We start from the raw sequence: 21,125 nt of genomic DNA, 5'->3' as shown, positions 1-21,125 counted from the left end.
TCCCTGCTGCTCATTTGGCTGTGGTTCCTTATGCATCTCCCCCCCCCACTCCTGGTTTTCCTGGTGGCTGTGACTGGCGTGGAGATAGGGATTGATAGGGGTTAGCAGCATGTAAGGTTTCCTCTTGCCCATCCTGTGAGTCTTTTGATTTAGAATCACGGCAGCCATAGATTCACGGGGTTTTTCTGGGGAGGAACCAGGCCCTTTTCTGTGCCACCCAGAGCCAGCCTTCAGGAAGGAAGACCCCCTCATTGACTTGGAGTTAGAAGTAGTCAAGTCAATTGCCAACTGTTTTCTGTGCCTGGGTTTCTTTGGAGATACCATTCGATAAATTCAAGCAGCTTCTTCTTCTCTCACGTCTTCACTTTTTGGTTAAGGATGAGGGACTGAGGAATGTGCCCTGCTTTAATGTGCGAGGAAGGGGACTCTCCAACTTTCGTAGACTTTGCCTATAACGTTTTTGAAACAAAGTTCATTTCAAATCATTATTTTTGAAAACATTTGCCTGGGGTTTTTAAGAAAAGAGAGTTGGGTAGGATGGGTGTGGAGAAATCATAGTATAACTGTACTGCAAGGGTTTGTTGACTAAAGGTTAGCTGTGGGGCTCCGGATGTGAAAGTTCCAGGCAGGAGCAGCTTTGTCCCTCAGAGGGTGGAGTTATGAAAAAATTGACGGAGGAGGCTGAACTTAGGCAAGGCTCTTTCTGATCAGGTCTGTTTTCTGTGGGTGTGTTTGAAAGTGCTTTTGCCTGACAAGTACAGTTTGCTTTCACGGGCGGTTGAATCTGAATGCTTAGGTATTTCTCTGCTTTTAAAAAGAGGTAAGAAGTAAACTTCCTTAAGGAGTCTCATTTTAGTGAGGTATAGATTTACACTTTGAAAGCATATTAAAATTGTGATCTGGAATACTGGCATATTCAATATGTTTTCTTTTGTACATTGATTATGGAAAGATTCTGTCCATCTATTCAGAAGTGTAAGGTATAGTATAAATTGAGTATAGTGTCTATTTCAACCCATTATCAAGATTCCATTTTGTGTTGGGCTTGCTCAGCACTGGGTGTAGGTAGTAACGATGAATCTTCTGTCTCCTGAGAATCCTTAAGGCTTGGTGTGCTTGTATCAATACCAGGGTGTGGCTATTTCCTTGCCAGATCTATTCACTCCTGGCTAGGAGTTTACAAAGTCACATTTAGAAAATGTATACACTAGGTAATAATTATTTGTTGAACATCCTGGGCATGCTTTCACCTTTGCACCTGCTATTTCCTTGGCCTGAGATAACTGGAGGTCCCACTTCTTCACTTCGGGTCTTTATTCAAATGTCACCTTCTCAGTGAGCCTCATCCCAGGGCACCCTCCTCTTCCATTCATCATAATCTAATTACTGGTTCTTTATATCTCCTTGCACTAAAATAAAAGTGCCATGGGGACTGGGATTTTTGTCTGTTTGGTTCAGTGCTGTATCCCCAGGACTTAGTGCAATGCCTGGCACAAACAGGGTTTTATTAGTTGAATGACAATGATTAATTGAATTGATAAAATTATACATATGCCACTTTTATTTGAGCATAATTTGTCTCTTTGTGAATACTCTAAACTCCAATTTGAACTGTATCAAGGGACATAGATATTAAGATTGATATAACTAATTTCATGTTTTATTCCTCCAAGCAGGCAGGAGACTGTCTAAGCCTGGTTACTATGATATCTGACTTTTGCTACACTCTAATTATATCTTAGTGGGTTTTGGTAGGAATCAGGCACTTTGGAACATCTAAGATTTTTTTGAGGTTGAGCCTACTATTTTTAAGGCTGATTGGTAGTCACCAAAGGTACCTTCTTGTTGTGAGGTCCCTTTTTTCTTGTCCAGCATTTTTAGCCAGCCTGAAATTTCTGGTCATCTTTTTGGATTGTGGCATAATCTCTGGAAGGTCTCTTTAAAATGAAAGTACGTTACCTTGGTGGGTAGCGCATTAACCCAAGAGTACTCATTGGCATGGACTCTCTATTGGAATTGATAGTGAAGGAGCAGACAGATCCCTGATAGTATGGGCACCAGAATGGTACATTTTGATGGAGGTGGGTGCTGGGGAGAAGATAGTGTTGGAGCCTGGGGGCTGGGGCATTGACTGGAGATGGCAGACACAGTAAATGGTGCCAGAAGAAGTCATGACTCTTAGAGAACTGGATGTGTGGGAAGAAGGGGGAATCAGAAGACACAAACAAGAAAGCATGAAGAGAGGCATGTGGCACTAAAAGTAACCCTCAAAGATTTGTACTGGGATCTTCTACAGCCTGATCTGTAAGATGATACGTGCTTTTTTCTCTTTAAATGGAGAAGGATGAATAAATCATAATTTTAGAAGATTCCCAAATTGTGAAAATTGGTCCAACATGTTTGGGTTCACAATCCTATTTAGTTCCTTTCTTTTTCTAATTAATGATTGGCTTGGGCTTTGAAATGAATTGACACACAAGTCTTCTTATTCCCCCCATGTCTTCTTTCGTGCAAGTTGAGTGTTGAATGCAGAGCCGTGCCTAGGAATTACTGAACCTAGACAAGAAAGCAGATAGGTCAGCTTTGGGGTCATTTTAATGCTATAATTTTCTGAAGCCTTGCTGTATTTAGAAGGCATATTTAACATTCTCTTTCTCCCTCAATCTCCATGCTTGCTCATTTTGTGGATGCTGAAGTCATTATGGCATTATGGAGTGGCTGGTGAAGGGCAGAAGAGACAGGGCTCTTTGTACTGGATCATGGGTTCTGGGAACAATCCTGGTCCTATCACAGACTCTATTGACCTATAAAACGTGTTATTAATCTTCTTACTGTCTGTTTTACAAGAGATATGGGAGGAGAAATGAGGTAATGTCTACTTAGACCTTCGAGCTTCTCAGAAGAACAACAGTCTACAGTAATATGATTTCCTAATGCATTTGTTTGTGTTGTAATGGAGTGTAATTCCATTTAGCCAAATTTCTTTAGATACCTCTAAAATATCTAACAGTCTTGCACAGGGGAAGCAGTCTGGCTTTGAGAGTAAGAACTGGGCCTCGACGAATCCTCAAAAAGTACAAGTGAGCTAGCTATAAATTTATGAGCTCGAGGGAAGGAAGCTGGGAGAGGAAGGAATGGGCGCTACAGATGGTGATGGGAGGGCAGTGGTCGTAATTATCTTCGGAGAGTTTATAACATTTTAAAATCCTGTTGTTTTACTAAAGATCAAGATGTAAATATATTTTAAAATACATACATTTATTTTAATTTAACGGTATTGCATACTGGATGACTCATCTGCAATATTGATCCTGCCATCATTCTCTACGTTGATAGGCTCTTGACTAAGCCTCCTCCGAGATTTACTTTATTATGTTCCTTGGGCCACAACTTGGTTGTTGAATAACTAGTTTCTGAGTCTGATATGGCAGTTCCCTATACTTACCAACACATTGTAAGAGGCCTAGTAAGTTACTAAATAATCCTTTACCTTTGTTCTGTAGAAAAAGGAATAACAAGTCTTTTTTATTGAAGTGGTCACGAACAGTGGATTTTTAATGTACGTTTTTTGAGCAGTACTATAATTGAGTTGGCGTTCTAGTCAGTCCTAAAAAAAGAAATTAAAACAAAGGATGAAAAGTGGGGGAAGTATACGGATGTATCATCTCTGACATACTATAAAGATGTCAGTTTAGGTTACACATCATTATTGGACAGTTTTGTTGTGAAATTTTCTGGAAGTGATTAGTTCTTTAGCAATTCCAACTCGGTATTTTATAAGGAGGTCAGCCTTCTATAAAGGAATTTTAAGGAAGTATTGAGTTAGCCAGGAAAGAAAATAGTATGTATTCTCTTACAGAGAGGTGACAGTATACACTCTTTAATAGCAACTGATTTGTATTTTTAGAAAAATAATACTAATCAGAGTCCTCTCTCTGGAGGGAAGAAAAGTGTTACAACAACTTTCATTTGCTAACTGATAGAATGTCATGCAGAGAGAGCATATCCTGTCACCCAAAATGTGGCAGGAAAAAATAAATTCCTACCAAATTGTGTTGCACGCCAGGGACATATGAAAAAAGTCACTTTGTCTCTCAAAGTGAGAAGAACATCTTATATAAGGAAGTGATATGGAATACTATGGAACTGCTCTTTAGACCAAAATAATCTTTTACTAAAAAATTATGACTCAGAGATACAGTTCATATTAAGTTAGATTGTGGATGATCTTAATAAAACCACATTTTTGTTGGAGGAGGTCATTGAGAGGACATGACTGCCAGTTGACCCGAGAGCTAGACCCTGGCAATTGAAGGCTCCTCACTCCCTCCCCTGACCTTGGAAGGTACAATCTGCCCACTGATCACACAGTGGGAACCATTTTCAAGGACACAGCCTCGAGAGAGCAATGTGTTGTTGAGACCATACATCACTGAAGCCAGTTAAGGCCTCTATATAAACTTTTGATTCTGGTGGGCAGGTGTGGAGATATACTTGTCTTGTGGCCGCCCAAGACAAGCCTTGTAAGTTCCCTTGCTTATTGAACCTGCCACCTATCTGGAATGGCCTGCCTCTTTCTTCAATCTCCCCTTGCCTTCTGTGTATGGGGGCCAGTTTCAGATTTCACCCAAGGAAGCTCCCAAGGTTTCGAACCAACAATTTTCTGTTCCTGACAATTAACTAAAATTTGAATGAGCATTTCTGAATGTTAAACATGTTGTGCAGTTTTATGTCCTTATAGAAAGCTTCATGATACGTTTATGAATTTCTGCAATTGTCTGAATATAGCTAAGGCATACTTTAAAAAAGATTGAAAAATATCCACTTTATATTAATCTGTTGTTAAATTGTGATGTTTTATTTGAATTTGTTTCAGAATCGAAGCAAACGCTTGGAGAAGGTCCATGTGGTTATTGGACATAAATCGTGTGACCTGGATTCTCTCATTTCTGCCTTCACATATGCTTACTTTCTAGACAAGGTGAGGGAAAAGAAGATTATGCTTTTTATTTGAATTATGATATAACTTTAAAAAAAAATATTTTCAGGAAAAACAAGGAAACTTAAATTTTCATGTTCTGGTTTATTGTTGCAGAGAATAATGTATTATAATCCATTAATCAACAAATATTTATTGGTCACTTACTACATGTTAGGCATTGTTCTAGTCATTTTTTACTGACTCTGCATAAAACATTATTTCAATAAGATCAATTTTTTTCAAATAAAAATTTTAAAATTTTATAATAGTTGATTACTTTTATGGAAATGCAGAGAATTGACAAAAGTAAGGTTCAGAATTTTTTGTTTTCCTTTACCATCCTTGTTGGATAATCTTGCCTTTGGCAGTAGAAAAATATGTGCAGAATAGCCTGTGTGAACATTACATGAAGTACAGAGCATACTGGCTGGAATTTTCAGTAATAGAGGTATTACATGTCACATCTACATTCTGTGTTTGCCTTTTAGCTTGACTTTGCACAGCAAGGTCATTCTCAGTTGCAGTAATCTCCCTTGGGCCAGAGGTGGAAAAGACCTTTCTTGCAATAAACTGTTTTAAAATTTCCATTCCATAAATTCATCAGCCCATGTTAATGGCTCACCTTAAAGCCTAAAAAAGTACATTATGAGTGTCTCAGTGCTATTTCCAGTTTCACACAGTTTTTAATTTTCTGGAGTCAAATTTGTTTTATTCCAATTTTGTTTGGATCCTTAACTCTGAGAGTATGCATAGCTGATCTAGAACGATTTAAATTCACACGAAACCCAGTCTTCCAGAATGAGCTATAGGTGGCAAGAATGGCTTTAGGGCAGCAGCTGACAAAAATGCCAGATAAAATCTTCTTATATCTACATATGACTTTCTATCAAATTTATCTTAAAATGTGCCAAACTTTACAAGGGAGATTAATTAGTATGAGAAGAGAAATGTGTCTGTGTTAAGACATGCATATTGAATACTAATCTTATTAACTGGATTTTTTCTTATTTATTTATTTTTTTATTGAAGTATAGTTAATTTACAATATTGTATTAGTTTCAAGTGTACAGCAAAGCAATTCAGTTACTTTGCTGTACTCTTGATTTTCAGATTCTTTTCCATTATAGAATATTACAAAATACTGAGTATAATTCCCTGTGCTATGCAGTAGGTCCTTGTTGTTTACCTATTTTATATATAGTAATGTGTATCTGTTAATCCCAAACTCATAATTTATCTCCCCCCACTGCCCGCCTTAACTGGGTTTTTTTTTTTTTTTTAAACGTCTTTATTGGAGTATAATTGCTCCACAATGGTGCGTTAGCCTCTGCTCTACAACAAAGTGAATGTTATACATATACATACGTTCCCATATCTCCCCCCTCCTGCGTCTCCCTCACACCCTCCCCATCCCACCCCTCTAGGTGGTCACAAAGCACCGAGCTGATCTCCCCGCGCCACGCGGCCGCCTCCCACCAGCTATCCACTTCACGCCCCGTAGTGTATACATGTCCATGCCACCCTCCCACCTCGTCCCAGCCCACCCCCACCCCCTCCTCGTATCCCCAAGTCCACAGTAGGTCTGTGTTTTTATTCCCGTCTTGCCCCTAGGTTCTTCATGATCATTATTATTATTATTTTTAGATTCCATATATATGTGTTAGCATACGGTATTTGTTTTTCTCTTTCTGACTACTTCGCTCTGTATGACAGACTCTAGGTCCATCCACCTCACTACAAATAACTCAGTTTCGTTTCTTTTTATGGCTGAGTAATATTCCATTGTATATATGTGCCACATCTTCTTTATCCATTCATCTGTCGATGGACACTTAAGTTGTTTCTATGTCCTGGCTATTGTAAATAGAGCTGCAGTGAACATTTTGGTACATGACTCTTTTTGAATTATGGTTTTCTCAGGGTATGTGCCCAGTAGTGGGATTGCTGGGTCGTATGGTAGTTCTATTTTTAGTTTTTTAAGGAACCTCCATACTGTTCTCCATAGTGGCTGTATCAATTTACATTCCCACCAACAGTGCAAGAGGGTTCCCTTTTCTCCATACCCTCTCCAGCATTTATTGTTTGTAGATTTTTTGATGATGGCCATTCTGACCGGTGTGAGATGATATCTCATTGTAGTTTTGATTTGCATTTCTCTAATGATTAATGATTTAACTGGGTTTTTTGACTTCTAGAAAAAAGACATTGCTTGTCTTGAGAACATAGAGTTGACTGACCATGGCATGGACTCTTAAGGAAATTATATAATAATAATGACACCACCACCACCAACTATGGTGTCCTGAATGAATATAATAACATCCAACAAAAGGAATGAGAAAACTAGTTGTAATAGTAAAATAGATAAAGAGATGTGTGGCCTCTTTTCTCCCTCTTCTAAGGCTCGCTACTAAGCATGGGGACCAATATGGAATTAGTGATGGGTCACCTACTGGGAATTTGTTAAATATCTGTGTCTTCCTCTTAGTTTACTGGACCCTGCCCCCTATCACAGGTCTGCATCTCCATTTTGATTTTTTCTGAGAACCTGCTTACTCCCTCTCAGAGTATTAACACACAGGAGAAGGGCAGAGTTTGCAGCTTCACATGTTTGACTGTTTAAATACTTTTCACTCTGGTAGGTAAGCCCCATTCTATGGATGGGGAAAACTGAGGTTCAGAAAGAAAAATAGCTTTCTCAAAGTCACACAGCAGAGGCTGGGGCTAGAACCTAGTTTTTCTGACTCCAACTCCAGAATAGGTCCTGCCAGGATAGGCTCAGGCCATATGGCTCTTGAGTCAAGTTTCGGTATCAGGAGTTAGATATAACTCTATCAATTAGTAAGAAAAACAACTTGCTATGCATAAATTGCTAATAATTATTACACGATTGTGATTCTGTATTAGCCTGACAGGTGGAATAAAAACTACCTTGTTGGAATGGCTTTGTGCTTTGTATACCATAGCAGTAGGTAATTCATTTATTCCACTCAACAAGTATGTGTTAGTCTACTTTGTGCCAGACCATTTTATGCACTGAGAAACATAACTGAACAAAAAAGACAAAAATCCCTGCTAGGAAGGGGAGATGGATGATAAAGATGTTAAAACTGTGTCATAAATATTAGACTTGTGACAGAGCTGGTGATGACGAGAGAACAAAGGCCATTTACTTTATGCAAAAATTCAGTGTTCCCAAACCCCACATTCTCTCAGCGATATTTAGGGTTTTTTGCTATAGACTCATAGTCATTTTTAAAAGCACCTTCATTTTAAAAATTCCTATAGAAAAATAAGTTTATTATTGTGAAGCTGAAATTCTCTAATGTCTACCCATCTCCTGTTTCCCCCATCACTACAGTTTTTTTTAAGAGGTTTGTTAACATAAGATTTTTAAAAATAATATAAGAAATTAATCGAAATCACAATCTGCTAGTCTGTGGGCCAGATTTTGGCTCATATGAGTTTTCACTAACCTACACAGTATTTTTTTTTTTTTTGGCCTTGCCATGCAGCATGTGGGATCTTAGTTCCCCGACCAGGATCAAACCTGTGCCCGCTGCATTGAAAGTGTGGAGTCTTAACCACTGGACCACCAGGGAATTCCCCTCCTACACAGTATTTTTAATTAAAAAGTTAATTGTAACAATTAAACATCACAGGTAATATCCCCAAATCAAGATTTCTAGCTTTTCTTGAGTAATTGAAAGACTTACCTATCCTGGACCTGAATTTTTTGCATGGAAACAATTGGCTGGAGCCAAGTGGCAGGCGTGCAATACAGATGGGTCATATAGGCCTTCTGTGTCACCACAGTCTTGACCTATCTTGCTGTAATCATTCTAATTTTCTGCTGATTCCATAAAGACATGTGAATTTGTTTCCTATGAAGAAGAGAATGTATATGTATATTTTTCAATCGTGGAAGGGGTGCAATGAGACATAAAATATTTCAAGAAAGGCACGAGAAGTTTCATGTGGAATAACAAGAGGTTAAAAAAATTAGGGGCCACTTACCCATGGAAAATACTCTGCTAATTGGGTTCAGGAAAAGCTGGTTATGAATGTCAAGTGGTTTAGCGAGGCCAAAGGACTTTTGTTCCCCTTCCAGTTACCCTCAGGTTTGAGAAAATGTAGTTGTATTCTTTCCTGCTGCTGCTGTCAGTGATTCAGTCAACTTTTTTTCCTGGTAGGTCAGCCCACCTGAGGTTCTCTGTTTGCCCGTGCTGAACATATCAAGAACTGAATTCAGCTACTTCACCGAGACAAGGTTTATTTTAGAAGAGCTAAATATCTCTGAATCATTCCACATATTCCGAGATGAAATTAATCTGCATCAGCTAAATGATGAAGGGAAGTTATCTCTAACACTTGTTGGGAGCAACATGCTGGCAAGGTAAGGCTTCACGTGAGGTTCTGGAGGGAGGTTTGATCTTTTAACAAAGGTTCATTTGCGCAAAGTGTTACCTTGTTCAGGATTTTTGTAGTTTAGGGAGATGTATTAAAGGCCGAGGACATTCACAGGAAAGGGAATGTGTTTTTTCTTTTACGTCAAAATTCAGGCTATGCCAATTCTCTGTTTTTACTTTGGCATTTCAAATATGACATCTTTGAGTGGAAAGTTCTTGTAAAATTATAATTTTAAATCATTTCAAACACTTTCTTATAGCAACGCGACAGTCCTATGTATTGTTGCTGAAAATGTATAATGAAGATTGAAATTAAACACTAAGTAAAACTGAAAGATTCTTATCTCAGTAGTGAAATGGAAAATTATCTACATGGGCTATGAAAGCCCTTTGATCACTGGCTCATTTATTCATAGCATTATACTATAAAAGCAGGATGGATTTTTGATAGTTCATGTAATTTGAACTCCTTATCTTATGGACAAGAAACCTGAAACCCAGTGTTGCAAATGACTTGCCCAAAGTACCACATGCAGTTAGTAGAAGAGTTTGGACGAGAACATGGGTCTTCTGCTTCCTTCAATAAGTCCTTAGGGGTTGCTAACTGGTACATGAATCTACAGGTACATAAAGAGGAATGAGATAAATTCCCTGCTTTCAAGGACCTTACAGCCCGTCGCAAAGAGTCCTATTTTGATAAGCTCTCTGTTGCTAATGAGTGAAGAGTCCCCGGTTAAACATCCCAGTAGTTTGAGATGATAGCTTTTTGCACACTTTGCCAATTTGCTAATCATTGATGACATTCACCAGTGGACACTGATCTTAGTATACATGAAATAAAAACGTGTACAAGTATCTAATTTTTAATCTAACCTTCTTAGGGAAACATCTTTAGGTATGAATACGCTGTAGTATCAGTCATGCAGTTCATTCAGTTATAAAGAGTTTGGAAAATAATCTGCCTGTGTGGGGCTGTTTTTATCCCCATGTTATTTGAAACACACAAAATTCTTTTGAATAACATTTATCAATCAGTTGTTGACAACTGGGTGAGAGTTATTCATAGGTTATTTGACTGACTTCAGTTATTAGTGTTCAGGATGATCACATGCTTGACTAAATTTACGTGTTAACTCTTTCAAACCAACTATAACACAAGTAGATGTGGACAAAAACAATGCAGGAAGCCAAAGGAGGGAACTATGAAACATGTGTTTCAGTCAACATCTTAGGGAGAGTTTTGTTATCAATTAAAATGGAAACCATGCTGGTTTTGAGACTGAAGTTGTGAAGTCTGGCTTTTGGATTGTTTATGAAATAGAATGTTTTTCAAAAACAAATTGAGATCATTTTCTTCATTGCCATTCTTTGGTTTTTGGCAGACAGAAAGAATACAGTCAGTTTTATCCACATCTTTCTTCCTGCCTTCGATAAAAGTCAGCTCTATCTCATGTAAAAAGAATGATGTGGAAATAAATAAGCCAGTAGTATTTTTTTCTGCAGCACCATAACTGGATGTGTGAACTTTGGAACTAGATAGAGTTTAAATACAAGTAGTCTACTTACTAGCTATGTGACCTTGGTCACTTTTATTTTATCTTATTTTATTTTTATACATTTTTAAAGGTTACACTCCATTTACAGTTTTTACAAAATATTGGTTATATTCCCCATGTTGTTTTAGTCACGTTTCTTAACCTTTTCATGCCTTTTTCCCCCACTGTAAAATGGGGATTTTAATAGAACCCATTGAATAGGGTCATTTTATGGTATAAATGTGATAATACTCTGAAAGTATTTATTATAGTGTCTGACCTGTAGTGGAAGCTCAGTAAATATTAGCTATAACAATGATTATTATTGTTGCTATTATTATGTCCAACAGCAAAACAAGAGGTGTGAAGAGGTACTAAGGTGTGAAGGTCTTCTAAGACTCTTGGGGAGGTGATTAGTTGAAATGTGACAACACATAGAATAAGTCATGTGAATTTACTTATGTATTTGGCTATTGAGAGGAGGTCATTGGTGTGGAAGCAGAGGTTAAATAATTCCACAAAGTAAGAAACATGCCCATATCTCTTCCTCTTCCTCTCCTGCATTTGCTTTACAGTGAGGACAAAACTTTAGAATCAGCAGTCGTCAAGGTCATTAATCCAGCTGAGCAGGGCGATGCCGAGTCTGAGTACCGAGAGTCTTCCTCCTCTCTGGTGGTGAAAGAGATTCTCCAGGAGGCTCCCGACCTCATCACCGAGCAGCTGGCTCATCTGCTCAGAGGTGAGAGATGACTCTTTCTATTAAATACTGGAAGGCTTAATGGAGTGTCTCTTGACTCGCTCATGCAGAAAGAGCGCGATCCATTCTTGGGTTAACAATCCCTTTCAAGACCACGGGAAGCTTCATCAGAGAGGCAGGGAGTAAAGAGTTTGTTAAAGAGTAGCATTATATTGAATATTAAAAATGTGCATTTAGAAATAGGCATGAAGGGTCTTTGCTCTTGCACCAGATCAGCATATTAAATGGACCCGCTGCACTTCCGCTGGGGAGCGGGAATAGCTCCTGTGGCCATCTAACAGCTTCCAGAGGTGATTCTTGCTCCAGGACAGCGTGGATATAGGCCAGAATTCCACACACCTACATGGAAATATCTGCTGGTACTTATACGTGCTTCGTTTATGTAGTACTGCTTGGATGGCAATGTTACACACCTTCGTTTTGGTGATATTGTGCAGGGCTTTTATGGTCAAATTGCCACCTCCTTCTCTCCCCATCACGTAGTGTTTTCCACCTTCACCAGACTGCTTTAAGCACACCATCGTCAATTATCCCCCTCATCTCTCTTTCATCTTCCTCAGTGGAGCCCATTGCTTCTAAAAAGTGGTTTCCAAGCTGGAAATTGTCAGTTGACCTTGGTGCCACAAAATTAACCACAAAAATTCCATATTGTCTTGTGTAAGGCAGTTTGGGGTTTTGTATAAAGCTTTTTTTTCTCCTTCCAACAATCCGTCTTGAACATGGTAGACAAAGACTTTTCTCAGAAGTATTTGACATAGGAAAGTGAAAAGCAGTGATTAACAGGCTGAAAGAATTTAAAAAGGAAAGAGAAGCCCAAGAATACGTGACAACTCTTTTAAGGCCTTTTTCCTTTGTTTCCTCTACTTCTACCCGAATTTGGAGAGAAAAAGGTCCTAGACTTTTATAGTTCTGATAAATGTCTTAGAACCAACGGCCCCAGTCAACTTGTTTTAAATACTTTTCTGGCTATGGACATGTGTAAAACTGCTCTCTGGGAAACTGCGCCTTCAAGTAAACTAAGTAAGCGCAATCATTTATTTATGACAGAGCAGAAGGGAAATAAAGACGATCGGGGATCTCGGCCTAGAAGGAAGTGTGTTTGGCAGTGCAAAATATGTGGTGCAGGCAAACACTAGAGAATATGCTGTTTAAACATTTTGCAAACTAAGAAGTTTGGTTTATTGTTCAAAAAAATACACGTGTTGTTTAGTAGGAAAGAAATGTAGTCAAGGAATCGTTCATCATGATTTTCTATAAGTAATAAAATAATATCGAATTTTAGTACATTGGAACAAAGATATGATTTTGTTGTTGATGATGACGATGATGATATTCAGATTTAGGGAATTAGGGATGCAGACCCTCTTGTCAGTTACCTTAGTTTTAGTTTTCAAAGCTACCAAGAGTTAGAACTATGGTAAAGGACCTTGGTTTTTCTTATCATCAGATATTTTTCATAACTTTGGGCTTGAGGTGGCCCTGGAAAGCTGGCAGCTTAGGGACATCACTTCCTTGTTGCTTGGAAATTGGAATTTGAACGGATACAGTGCCTCTACCTGTGAAGACTGCCAATACAGACACTGCCACGAGGAAGCCAGAGTCACTGAAGCCTGGGAGGTAGTAGACATGGGTGTCTTATTATAGTGGAAAGAGGGCTCTGGGGACCTTTGACCAAAGTGTGTGCGTGTGCATATGCATGTATACATTACGTGGAAGGGAGGTGAAACATCACTGAACAGTTTGGCCAAAAGGGAACGGAAGGATTATGATCCGAGGAGTTGGACTTTAAAAAGGTAACTGAAATGTTCAGAGTGAGAAGGGCAATGGGCCAATTTTTAAAGCCTCTTGAATCTTTAATAAATATAAGAAAGGAATCAAGTCGAATTTTGCTATGTTCACTAAACTCAAACTTAGATTTTATAGTTTTCCAATCATGTATTAACACCAAACCTACAGGGAAGTTTTAAAGGGAACTTTTTTTATGTGCCTGTAAATAATTTTAGGATTCATTATTTTCATAACATAATTCTTTCTAAAGGGTTTTCTCTGGAAATAGCTACGTTATTTTGTATTTTGGGTTGCTCAAAATGATCATTAATTTGACACACACGTCTAGAACATGTATTATGCATTCTTCTAGGTCTTGAAGGGATGCAAATTTCTACACACACCTTTGCCATGAAGAATTTTGAAAAATGTCTGTTTCCAGATGTCATGAGGGTTAAATATTTACAGTCAAGACTTGAAAGAATCTTTAAAAACAGCACAATTGGACCTCTGCGGAAGATATATTATTATAAACTTTGTGCCAAAAAAATCTGAATATACTCCAAACTAAGTACTTAATCAATTTGATTGTTCTTTGCCTTTCATTCCCATGATCATATCCTAAAGTCCATCATGCTGAGGCACACTGGTGTGCTGTAAGTGGTTTTCAAGTGGGCCAAGATATTGATCCCCTCAGTCCTTGGAGAGGACACTAAGTATGCCTCTTAGCCTGGTAGGCTGAAAAAAAAAACTAATTTTCTGTGTGTTCCTTAATGAGCAAAAGATGGAGGCTGCTGTTCCACTGTTCTTATCTTTGGTGCCTGGAACAGTGCCTGTCATATAATAGACCCTCAATAAATCCTGTCATAAAACGAATTTTGCAAGATTGTTTATATAGTTTCTGCTTTTATGACTATATTGATTTAATTGGTACTATGATATCGTAATTTCCATTTCATTCCAGCCCACCCCTACAATATTCTTAATGTCCGGAATTTGAACATTGTTTCTTCCCATAATAACCCCCCACTTTTTTAGCTTTTAGAAATCCTTGTTTTCGTATTTTGCAAACATTTGTTTTTATTTTCATCTTTTGGTTGTCCATTTTATACGTATAAGTTTAACCCTTTCATGGAGTATAATACATGCACAGAAAAGAATACAAAACATAAATATAAAAATAAATATACAGCTCAGTGAAATATCACAAAAGGGACACCCTTTTAACAATTAACCAGGTAGAGAAGTAGAACAAGATGACCGCTTTGTGCCCCTCCCCGTTACCACTCACTCCCTCTCTAACTAAGTAAGGGTAACCAATATTCTGATTTTTACGGCACACACTTTCCTGCTTTTCTTTAAATTTTACCACCCCTATGTGTCCCCCATAACACTAGAGATTGGTTTTTGTCTGTTTTGTATATTATATAGATGGAATCATAGAGTATACACTCTCGTTGTTATCAGATCTCTATATTTATATTAAATGTAGTATCTATTTGCATAGGTCAGTTATCTATCATCTATCCATCTATTATTTATTTATTTTATTTTTTGTGTCCTTTCTTCTTCCACAGAATATTTGAAGTGGCTTACAAAAATGCATGTAAATATAACAAAGCAGAAAAAAGGGTCAGAGTCAGGAAACATACAAATAAATAAATTTGAAGGAGTAAAAGTGGTGTTCTGTTTGAAAGTTTGAATATGAGCTTCCTGGAGTCGATGAAAAAATAGAAATATAATTAATTGTAAAATTCATATTATTACTAAAACAAACACATATACCAGTTCCTTATTAAAAGAATATCGAAGTCTAACATTTTTTCCTTATGTCAGTCTTCTTGAAAAGACACCTAATAGTCATAGGCATCCTCCAACTTTTACATATGTAACAGCATTTTATACAGGAGCTGGGCAGAGTGTATCACACACTTTCTGCTCCTCAGTCAGCGTATGGGGATGGTTTTAATCAGCTTCATCTTGTCTAGTAACCTTATTTCCTGTTCCAAATCTCTTTTCTATACATGCTGATATTTTTCTCTAAATACAGGATATTAATACTTAAAATCAGTCATATTGGAATCTTTTGTAGTCTTATACTCACTGCTGTAGCTGTATATCAAAATGTTTGCATTATGGGATAATATTATATTCAAATATGGAGATAGAACCTGATTATTATGGATGCTGTTAAAAGATCATTTGTATACTGATCAGAAGTAGGTATCAAGTTGCCAGTGTAGAAATAACCTGCTGTGTTTATCTAATAATCTCCCCTGTCATGCTATCATATGGACCTTGGCAAGAGAGTTATGGATAAATGTCAACAGGTGACCCAGCCATGGCTAATGTGTGTTCAGGCTCCGTAGGGGATTTAGCAAAGTTGACATAATTTGTGTTTTCTTGAATTAATACTTCTAACAATAGCTAGGTCTTGCTGTTGTCTTTTAGTAGGACATACCTCAAACTTAGAAATTTCAGGATACAGATCATTAGCTTCGCTTTCATCTGAAAAGGCATAGATTTACTTACGGAGATTACTTTCTAATTATTTGTGTAAGAAATTATTTGTCTAAGAAAAGAATGTGCTCATTCAGATGAGATCGTAAGTAACCCTGATTTTTGGAAATGTGTCTTTTCATCCCCTTCCCATCTCTGTTTTTGCTGTTGTGGTTCTTGTTTCTTTGGTTTTTTTCTTTTCTTCTGACTTTTCTTTTCATCTCCTCCTCCTCTTCCTACTTTCTCCCTCCTAGTACCTGCTTCTAAGATTTTATTATCATTTTCAAACAAGCTGCAACCTGTTCTATCTAAAAGTCACATTATACAGTCATGGTGGCCTAAAGTTGGTGTTTGGTTATGCCCTGGGTTTGTACCAAAAGCAAAAAATTATAGACCTGCCAGACTCCTCAACCTGTATTCTTTTATTTCCTGCAGAAATGTTTACTAGAGGGTAATTGCCAAATTTAAGGTCCATTAAATTGCTGAATCATCGCATTGGGGGTTCGTGTGCCCACATATGTGTGTGTGTGCTTCCCAGAACCAGCTGGCAATGATGAGATTGCAGCCACTGATTACCAGGCAGGTTTCCATCAAAACCACACTTCACCCGGCCTTTCATATTTATGTGTATAAGGCCTTGACAGAGCCACAACTTGAATAGTGAAACAGATAACAGCAATTGTTCTTAGCTTAGGACGTGGAAAAACTATGCCCTAGATTTTAAAGAAACAACTCTCTCCTTCTGTTGGTCATTCCATCTGAACTTTAATAAAGAATTGTTGCGTGCTATTTTCGTAGCCTAGATTAACAGCTTCAAAAAGATCCTTTTAAGGAGGTAAAATAGGAAAGGAACAGAGCCAGATTTTTTTCTTTCTTTTTTTTTTTTCTCTCTTGCCCAAAGAGTGAATCATCCATCTCCCAAAATGGTTACAAAGTCCGAAAGGAATTAAGCGGCTGTTTTGCTTAGGAAGAGGGATGGCCTGTGTTGGGGGAAGGGGAAAGAAATTATTTTTTCTGCAAGATATAAAACCAGAATATTTCCTCAACCTTAGAGTGTTAATTATTTCTTTTGCCATATAAAGATAAATTTTATTCTTAAATTCAGTCATTTTAAATTTATAAGATTGCTAAGCACTTGAATAATATGCTCCCTTTTTATCACTGTTCAGGCAAAAATATAAGCTAAGTTGTATTTTCTATTTTTTTCTCCTTCCTTCTCCCTTCGCGCCCCTCTCTATTATTCATCCTTTAATTTTTTTTGTTTCAGTATGAAAAAGAAAATGATCCCAGGTGAAACAGGAAAGAGGTTTAAAATCCCTTCTTTTATGCTAAGAATTTATCATGCAGAATATGCCTTGACTGTGGTGAATGATTTCCCCAAACAACTTCTGACTTCATTAGATCATGTTTAATATTAATGCACTGCAGTTGCTTTTGGCAAGAGGTCCTTCACTTCTCTATTCTTTTGAACAAAGAATATGTGGTTGGTTTTGTTTTCTAATGGAATGAAATGTTTGTTACTATTTTATTATAATTGCTTTCTCTGTTGCTTGTCGTTAATCCCCAGTGGCCTGTGAATAGCTGGGATGCATTTGGGTACATGTATATGGATTTAAGTATTTTTTAGTTCTGCTGAATTTGCTGGAAGTTAAGTCAACTCTTATGCCAAAAATAGGTTTGATTTTGTGAAGAGGTGCCTTTGGCTGCTCCACATCCTGATACTGATATTTAACTAAGTATGTCACTAAATGGGTCTCTAAAGTGAAGTAGAAAAATTTGCTATAGATGAGTCTCTTGGATAAAGTTGGGCCATAGCCTTTCGTCTGCAGTAAAAACAACTCAGTATGGTGACCATTTTTGGAGTTATTTTTTTCCTACTTACATCAGAACATCTTCTCCTTTTTAATTGTCAAGGTAAACCTAATTATAATGTCAGAAGTTTCTTTTCATTGAATTGTTGTGTAGGATTCTGTTTAGTGCAATATCTGTTAGATTAATTTCTGAATACTGCCTTTTTATGTATTTTAAAATTAAGATCCCCAAATTGAAGAAATTGGATTCTTGATTTGACTGTAAGCCAGGCACATTTTTGTGAAGTTTATTCCTAAATATTTATATTTTGATGCTATTACAGTTTTTTAATTTAAATTTGATTTTCTAATTGTTCATGATTGTTTATAGAAATACAAGGGTTGTATTATTGACCTTATATCCATCAACCTTGCAAAATTTATTTACTATTTTAAGTTTATTTGTATTACTATTACTATTTGTATTACTAATTAATTCATTCATTTGTATTAATGAATAATTCATTTGTATTTTCATTTGTAAGTTCATACACATACCATCTATGAAGAAGTCAGTTTTTATTTCTTCCTTTTCTGTCTTTATACTTTTGCTTCTTTTACCCGTGTTATTTCTCTGGGCTAGGATTCACATTGAAGTGTTAAATAGAAATAGAAATAGCAGGCATCTTTGTCTCATTCCTGATTCGAGGTGGAAGTCTTTCAATATTTCACAGTTAAATATAATGTTTGCTTTCCTTATTTGGTTTTTACAAATGCCCTTCATCAAATTAAGGAAATTGTCTTCTATTTCCACTTGGCTGAGATTTTATATGATTAAATCTTGGATTTTATCAAGTAGTTTCATTACTTGACATCTACTGAAGTGGTCATTTGATTTTTCTCTTCTATTAGTATGGTGAATTATATTAATTAACTTTTGAATGTTAACTTGTCCTTTAATTCCTAGGAAATCCCTATTTGGTGACAATACAATATCCTATTATATATTGCTAATTTGATTTGGGACTAGCTTTAAAAAACTTTTTTGCAACTACGTTTATGAGAGAGACCTGCCTCTACTTCTTTCTTGTAATGTTTCTGTTGAGTGTTGGTATGAAGATTATGCTGGATTCAGAAAATAAGTTGGGAAGTGTTTTCTCTTTCTAATCTTTGGAAGAATTTGTGTAAAATTAGTATTTTTTAAATGTGTGGAACTATGGCTATAAACTATGGATTCATTTTAAAATAAATACAAAACCATCCAGATTTTAAATTTCTTTTCCTGCCAGCTTTGGCAAGTTGAGTTTTTCCAGAAATGTCCATTTCCTCTAAAATTTAAAATCTATTAACGTTGTACTTATCTTTTAATGTCATTAGAATCTGTAGTATGTCACACTTCATTCCTAATACTGGAAAATTATACCTTCTACCATTCTTCTCTCTCTTTTTTTCTTGAACAGTTTTTAAAAAACTGTTAGTCTTTTCAAAGCATCAATTTGTTGTTTTATTTTCTGTATACGTTTCTTTCCTGTGTCTTTAAGTTTTGCTCTTACCTTTATTATATCCTTCCTTATACATTTTTTTAGTTGAATTTGTCAGTTTTTTTTAACATCTTATGCTTTTGAGGATATAAAACTTCCTCAGAGCATAACTTTAGTTGCATCTTACAAATCTAAATGTCATATTTTCATTATCATTCAATTAAAATATATTGTAATTTATGCTGTAATTTCATCTTTTACCATGAGTTATTTAGAAGTGCATTGTTTATTTTTCAAACATTTGGAAATTTTCTAGTTTTGTTTTATTACTGATTTTTAGACTATTTTCCTGATGGCCATAGAATATAACTATGTGATTGTAATCCTTTGAAATTTGTTAAGGCTTGATTTTTTTGTCTCAACAGGTAGTTAATTTTGGTTAATGTCTCATTTGTATTAGAAAAGAAAGTATAGTCTGCCATTGTTGATAACAATGTTCAATTTATGTTAATTAGGTCAACTTTGTTACTCATGTTGCTCAAATATTCTACATATTTACAGATTTTTTTTCCTGCTGGTTCTTAGAGTTGCTGAGAGATGTGTGTGCAAAATTTCCCACTGAGACTGTGTTTTTATCTCATTCTTCATCCAGTTTTGCCAATTTTTGTTTTACATATTTAGAAGCTATTAGGTAATGTTATTAGCTCATATAAATTTAGGATTGATGTATCTACCTGACGGTTGAATCTTTAATAATAAATACATATTTGTCTTAATTTCAAGTAATTCTTCTTGTCAGAGTCTACTTTATCTAATAATAGTATATTATATCAATGTTACATCTTTTTCTATTTTACTTTGTTTTTCAATATCATTATATCTAAGGTGTGCTCTTGTAAACAGTATATTGCTATTGTAGTTTTTAAAATTCAGGTTCATAATTTTTGTCTTTTAATGAAAGTACTTTGTCTGTTTACTTGTTTGTTGTTGGTAAAAAACACATAACATTAGATTTACCATCTTAAACATTTTTAAGTGTACGGTTCAGTAGCGTTAAGCATATTCACATTATTGTGCAACAGATCTCTAGAACTTTTTCGTCTTGCAACACTGAAACTCTATACCCACTGAACACTAATTGTCTCTTTACATTAATATAATTACTCTAACATTTGGGTTTAATTTGTCATTTTGCTATTTGTTTTCTATTTATCTCACATTTTCCCCTTTTCCTCTCATTTCTTTACTGCTATTACACTAAATAAGGATTTTTACTATTACATTTCCTTCCATTAGCTTATTAGTTATGAATTCTTTTTTAGAAAATTATTTTAGCGTTATAATAAAGATTACAAAATACCATTAAAATCTCTTATAAATCGATATTTTTGCCACTTGTCTGATCATCCAAGAGCCTTAGAGCAATTTATTTCTACTTAGTTCATTCTGCAATTTGTTATTATTGAAATGTATTTTATTTTATTTTTTTACTAAGATTTTCTTTATTTTTTTTGAAATGTATTTTAATTACACATATATTTTAAACTCCATATTATAAATGTTTTATACAGTGAATATTGATTTATTCTTACCCACATATTTATATTCTCCAGTGTTCTTTCCTTCCTGCATTTCTTTGCTTCCATCTATAATAATTTCCCTCTGCCTTTACTGTTTTGTTAGTGTGGGTTCTTCTTGTGACAAATTCTTCCAGTTTATATTTCTGAAAATGTCTTTATTTTGCCTTCATTGTTTTCTTATATTTCAGTATAGAATTCAACATCAGCAATTATTTTGTATCAGCACTTTGAAGCTGTAATTCCAATGTCTTCTGATTTTCATCATTTTAGATGAAATTAGCTCTCAGTTTTATTGTAGTTCCTTTGACAGTAATATATTTCTTTTT

The 21,125-nt window shown here is 36.0% G+C and overlaps 1 protein-coding gene across 2 annotated transcripts in view; it reads left to right on the top strand.

The window, feature by feature from the left end:
- The window catches only part of PRUNE2 (prune homolog 2 with BCH domain), a 261,255-nt gene that overhangs the window by 43,758 nt on the left and 196,372 nt on the right, over positions 1 to 21,125 (top strand). For both annotated transcript variants that reach the window (XM_036854668.1, XM_036854669.1), the window contains exons 2-4: positions 4,877 to 4,981; positions 9,175 to 9,377; positions 11,501 to 11,664. In XM_036854668.1, the coding sequence (XP_036710563.1) occupies positions 4,877 to 4,981; positions 9,175 to 9,377; positions 11,501 to 11,664 (472 nt within the window). The remainder of the gene's footprint in view (positions 1 to 4,876; positions 4,982 to 9,174; positions 9,378 to 11,500; positions 11,665 to 21,125) is intronic.

Source organism: Balaenoptera musculus, chromosome 6 (assembly GCF_009873245.2).
Source record: "Balaenoptera musculus isolate JJ_BM4_2016_0621 chromosome 6, mBalMus1.pri.v3, whole genome shotgun sequence".
Taxonomy (NCBI): Eukaryota; Metazoa; Chordata; class Mammalia; order Artiodactyla; family Balaenopteridae; genus Balaenoptera; species Balaenoptera musculus.
The sequence above is the reverse complement of the archived record's forward strand: the minus strand, read 5'-3'. Positions and strand labels throughout refer to the sequence as shown.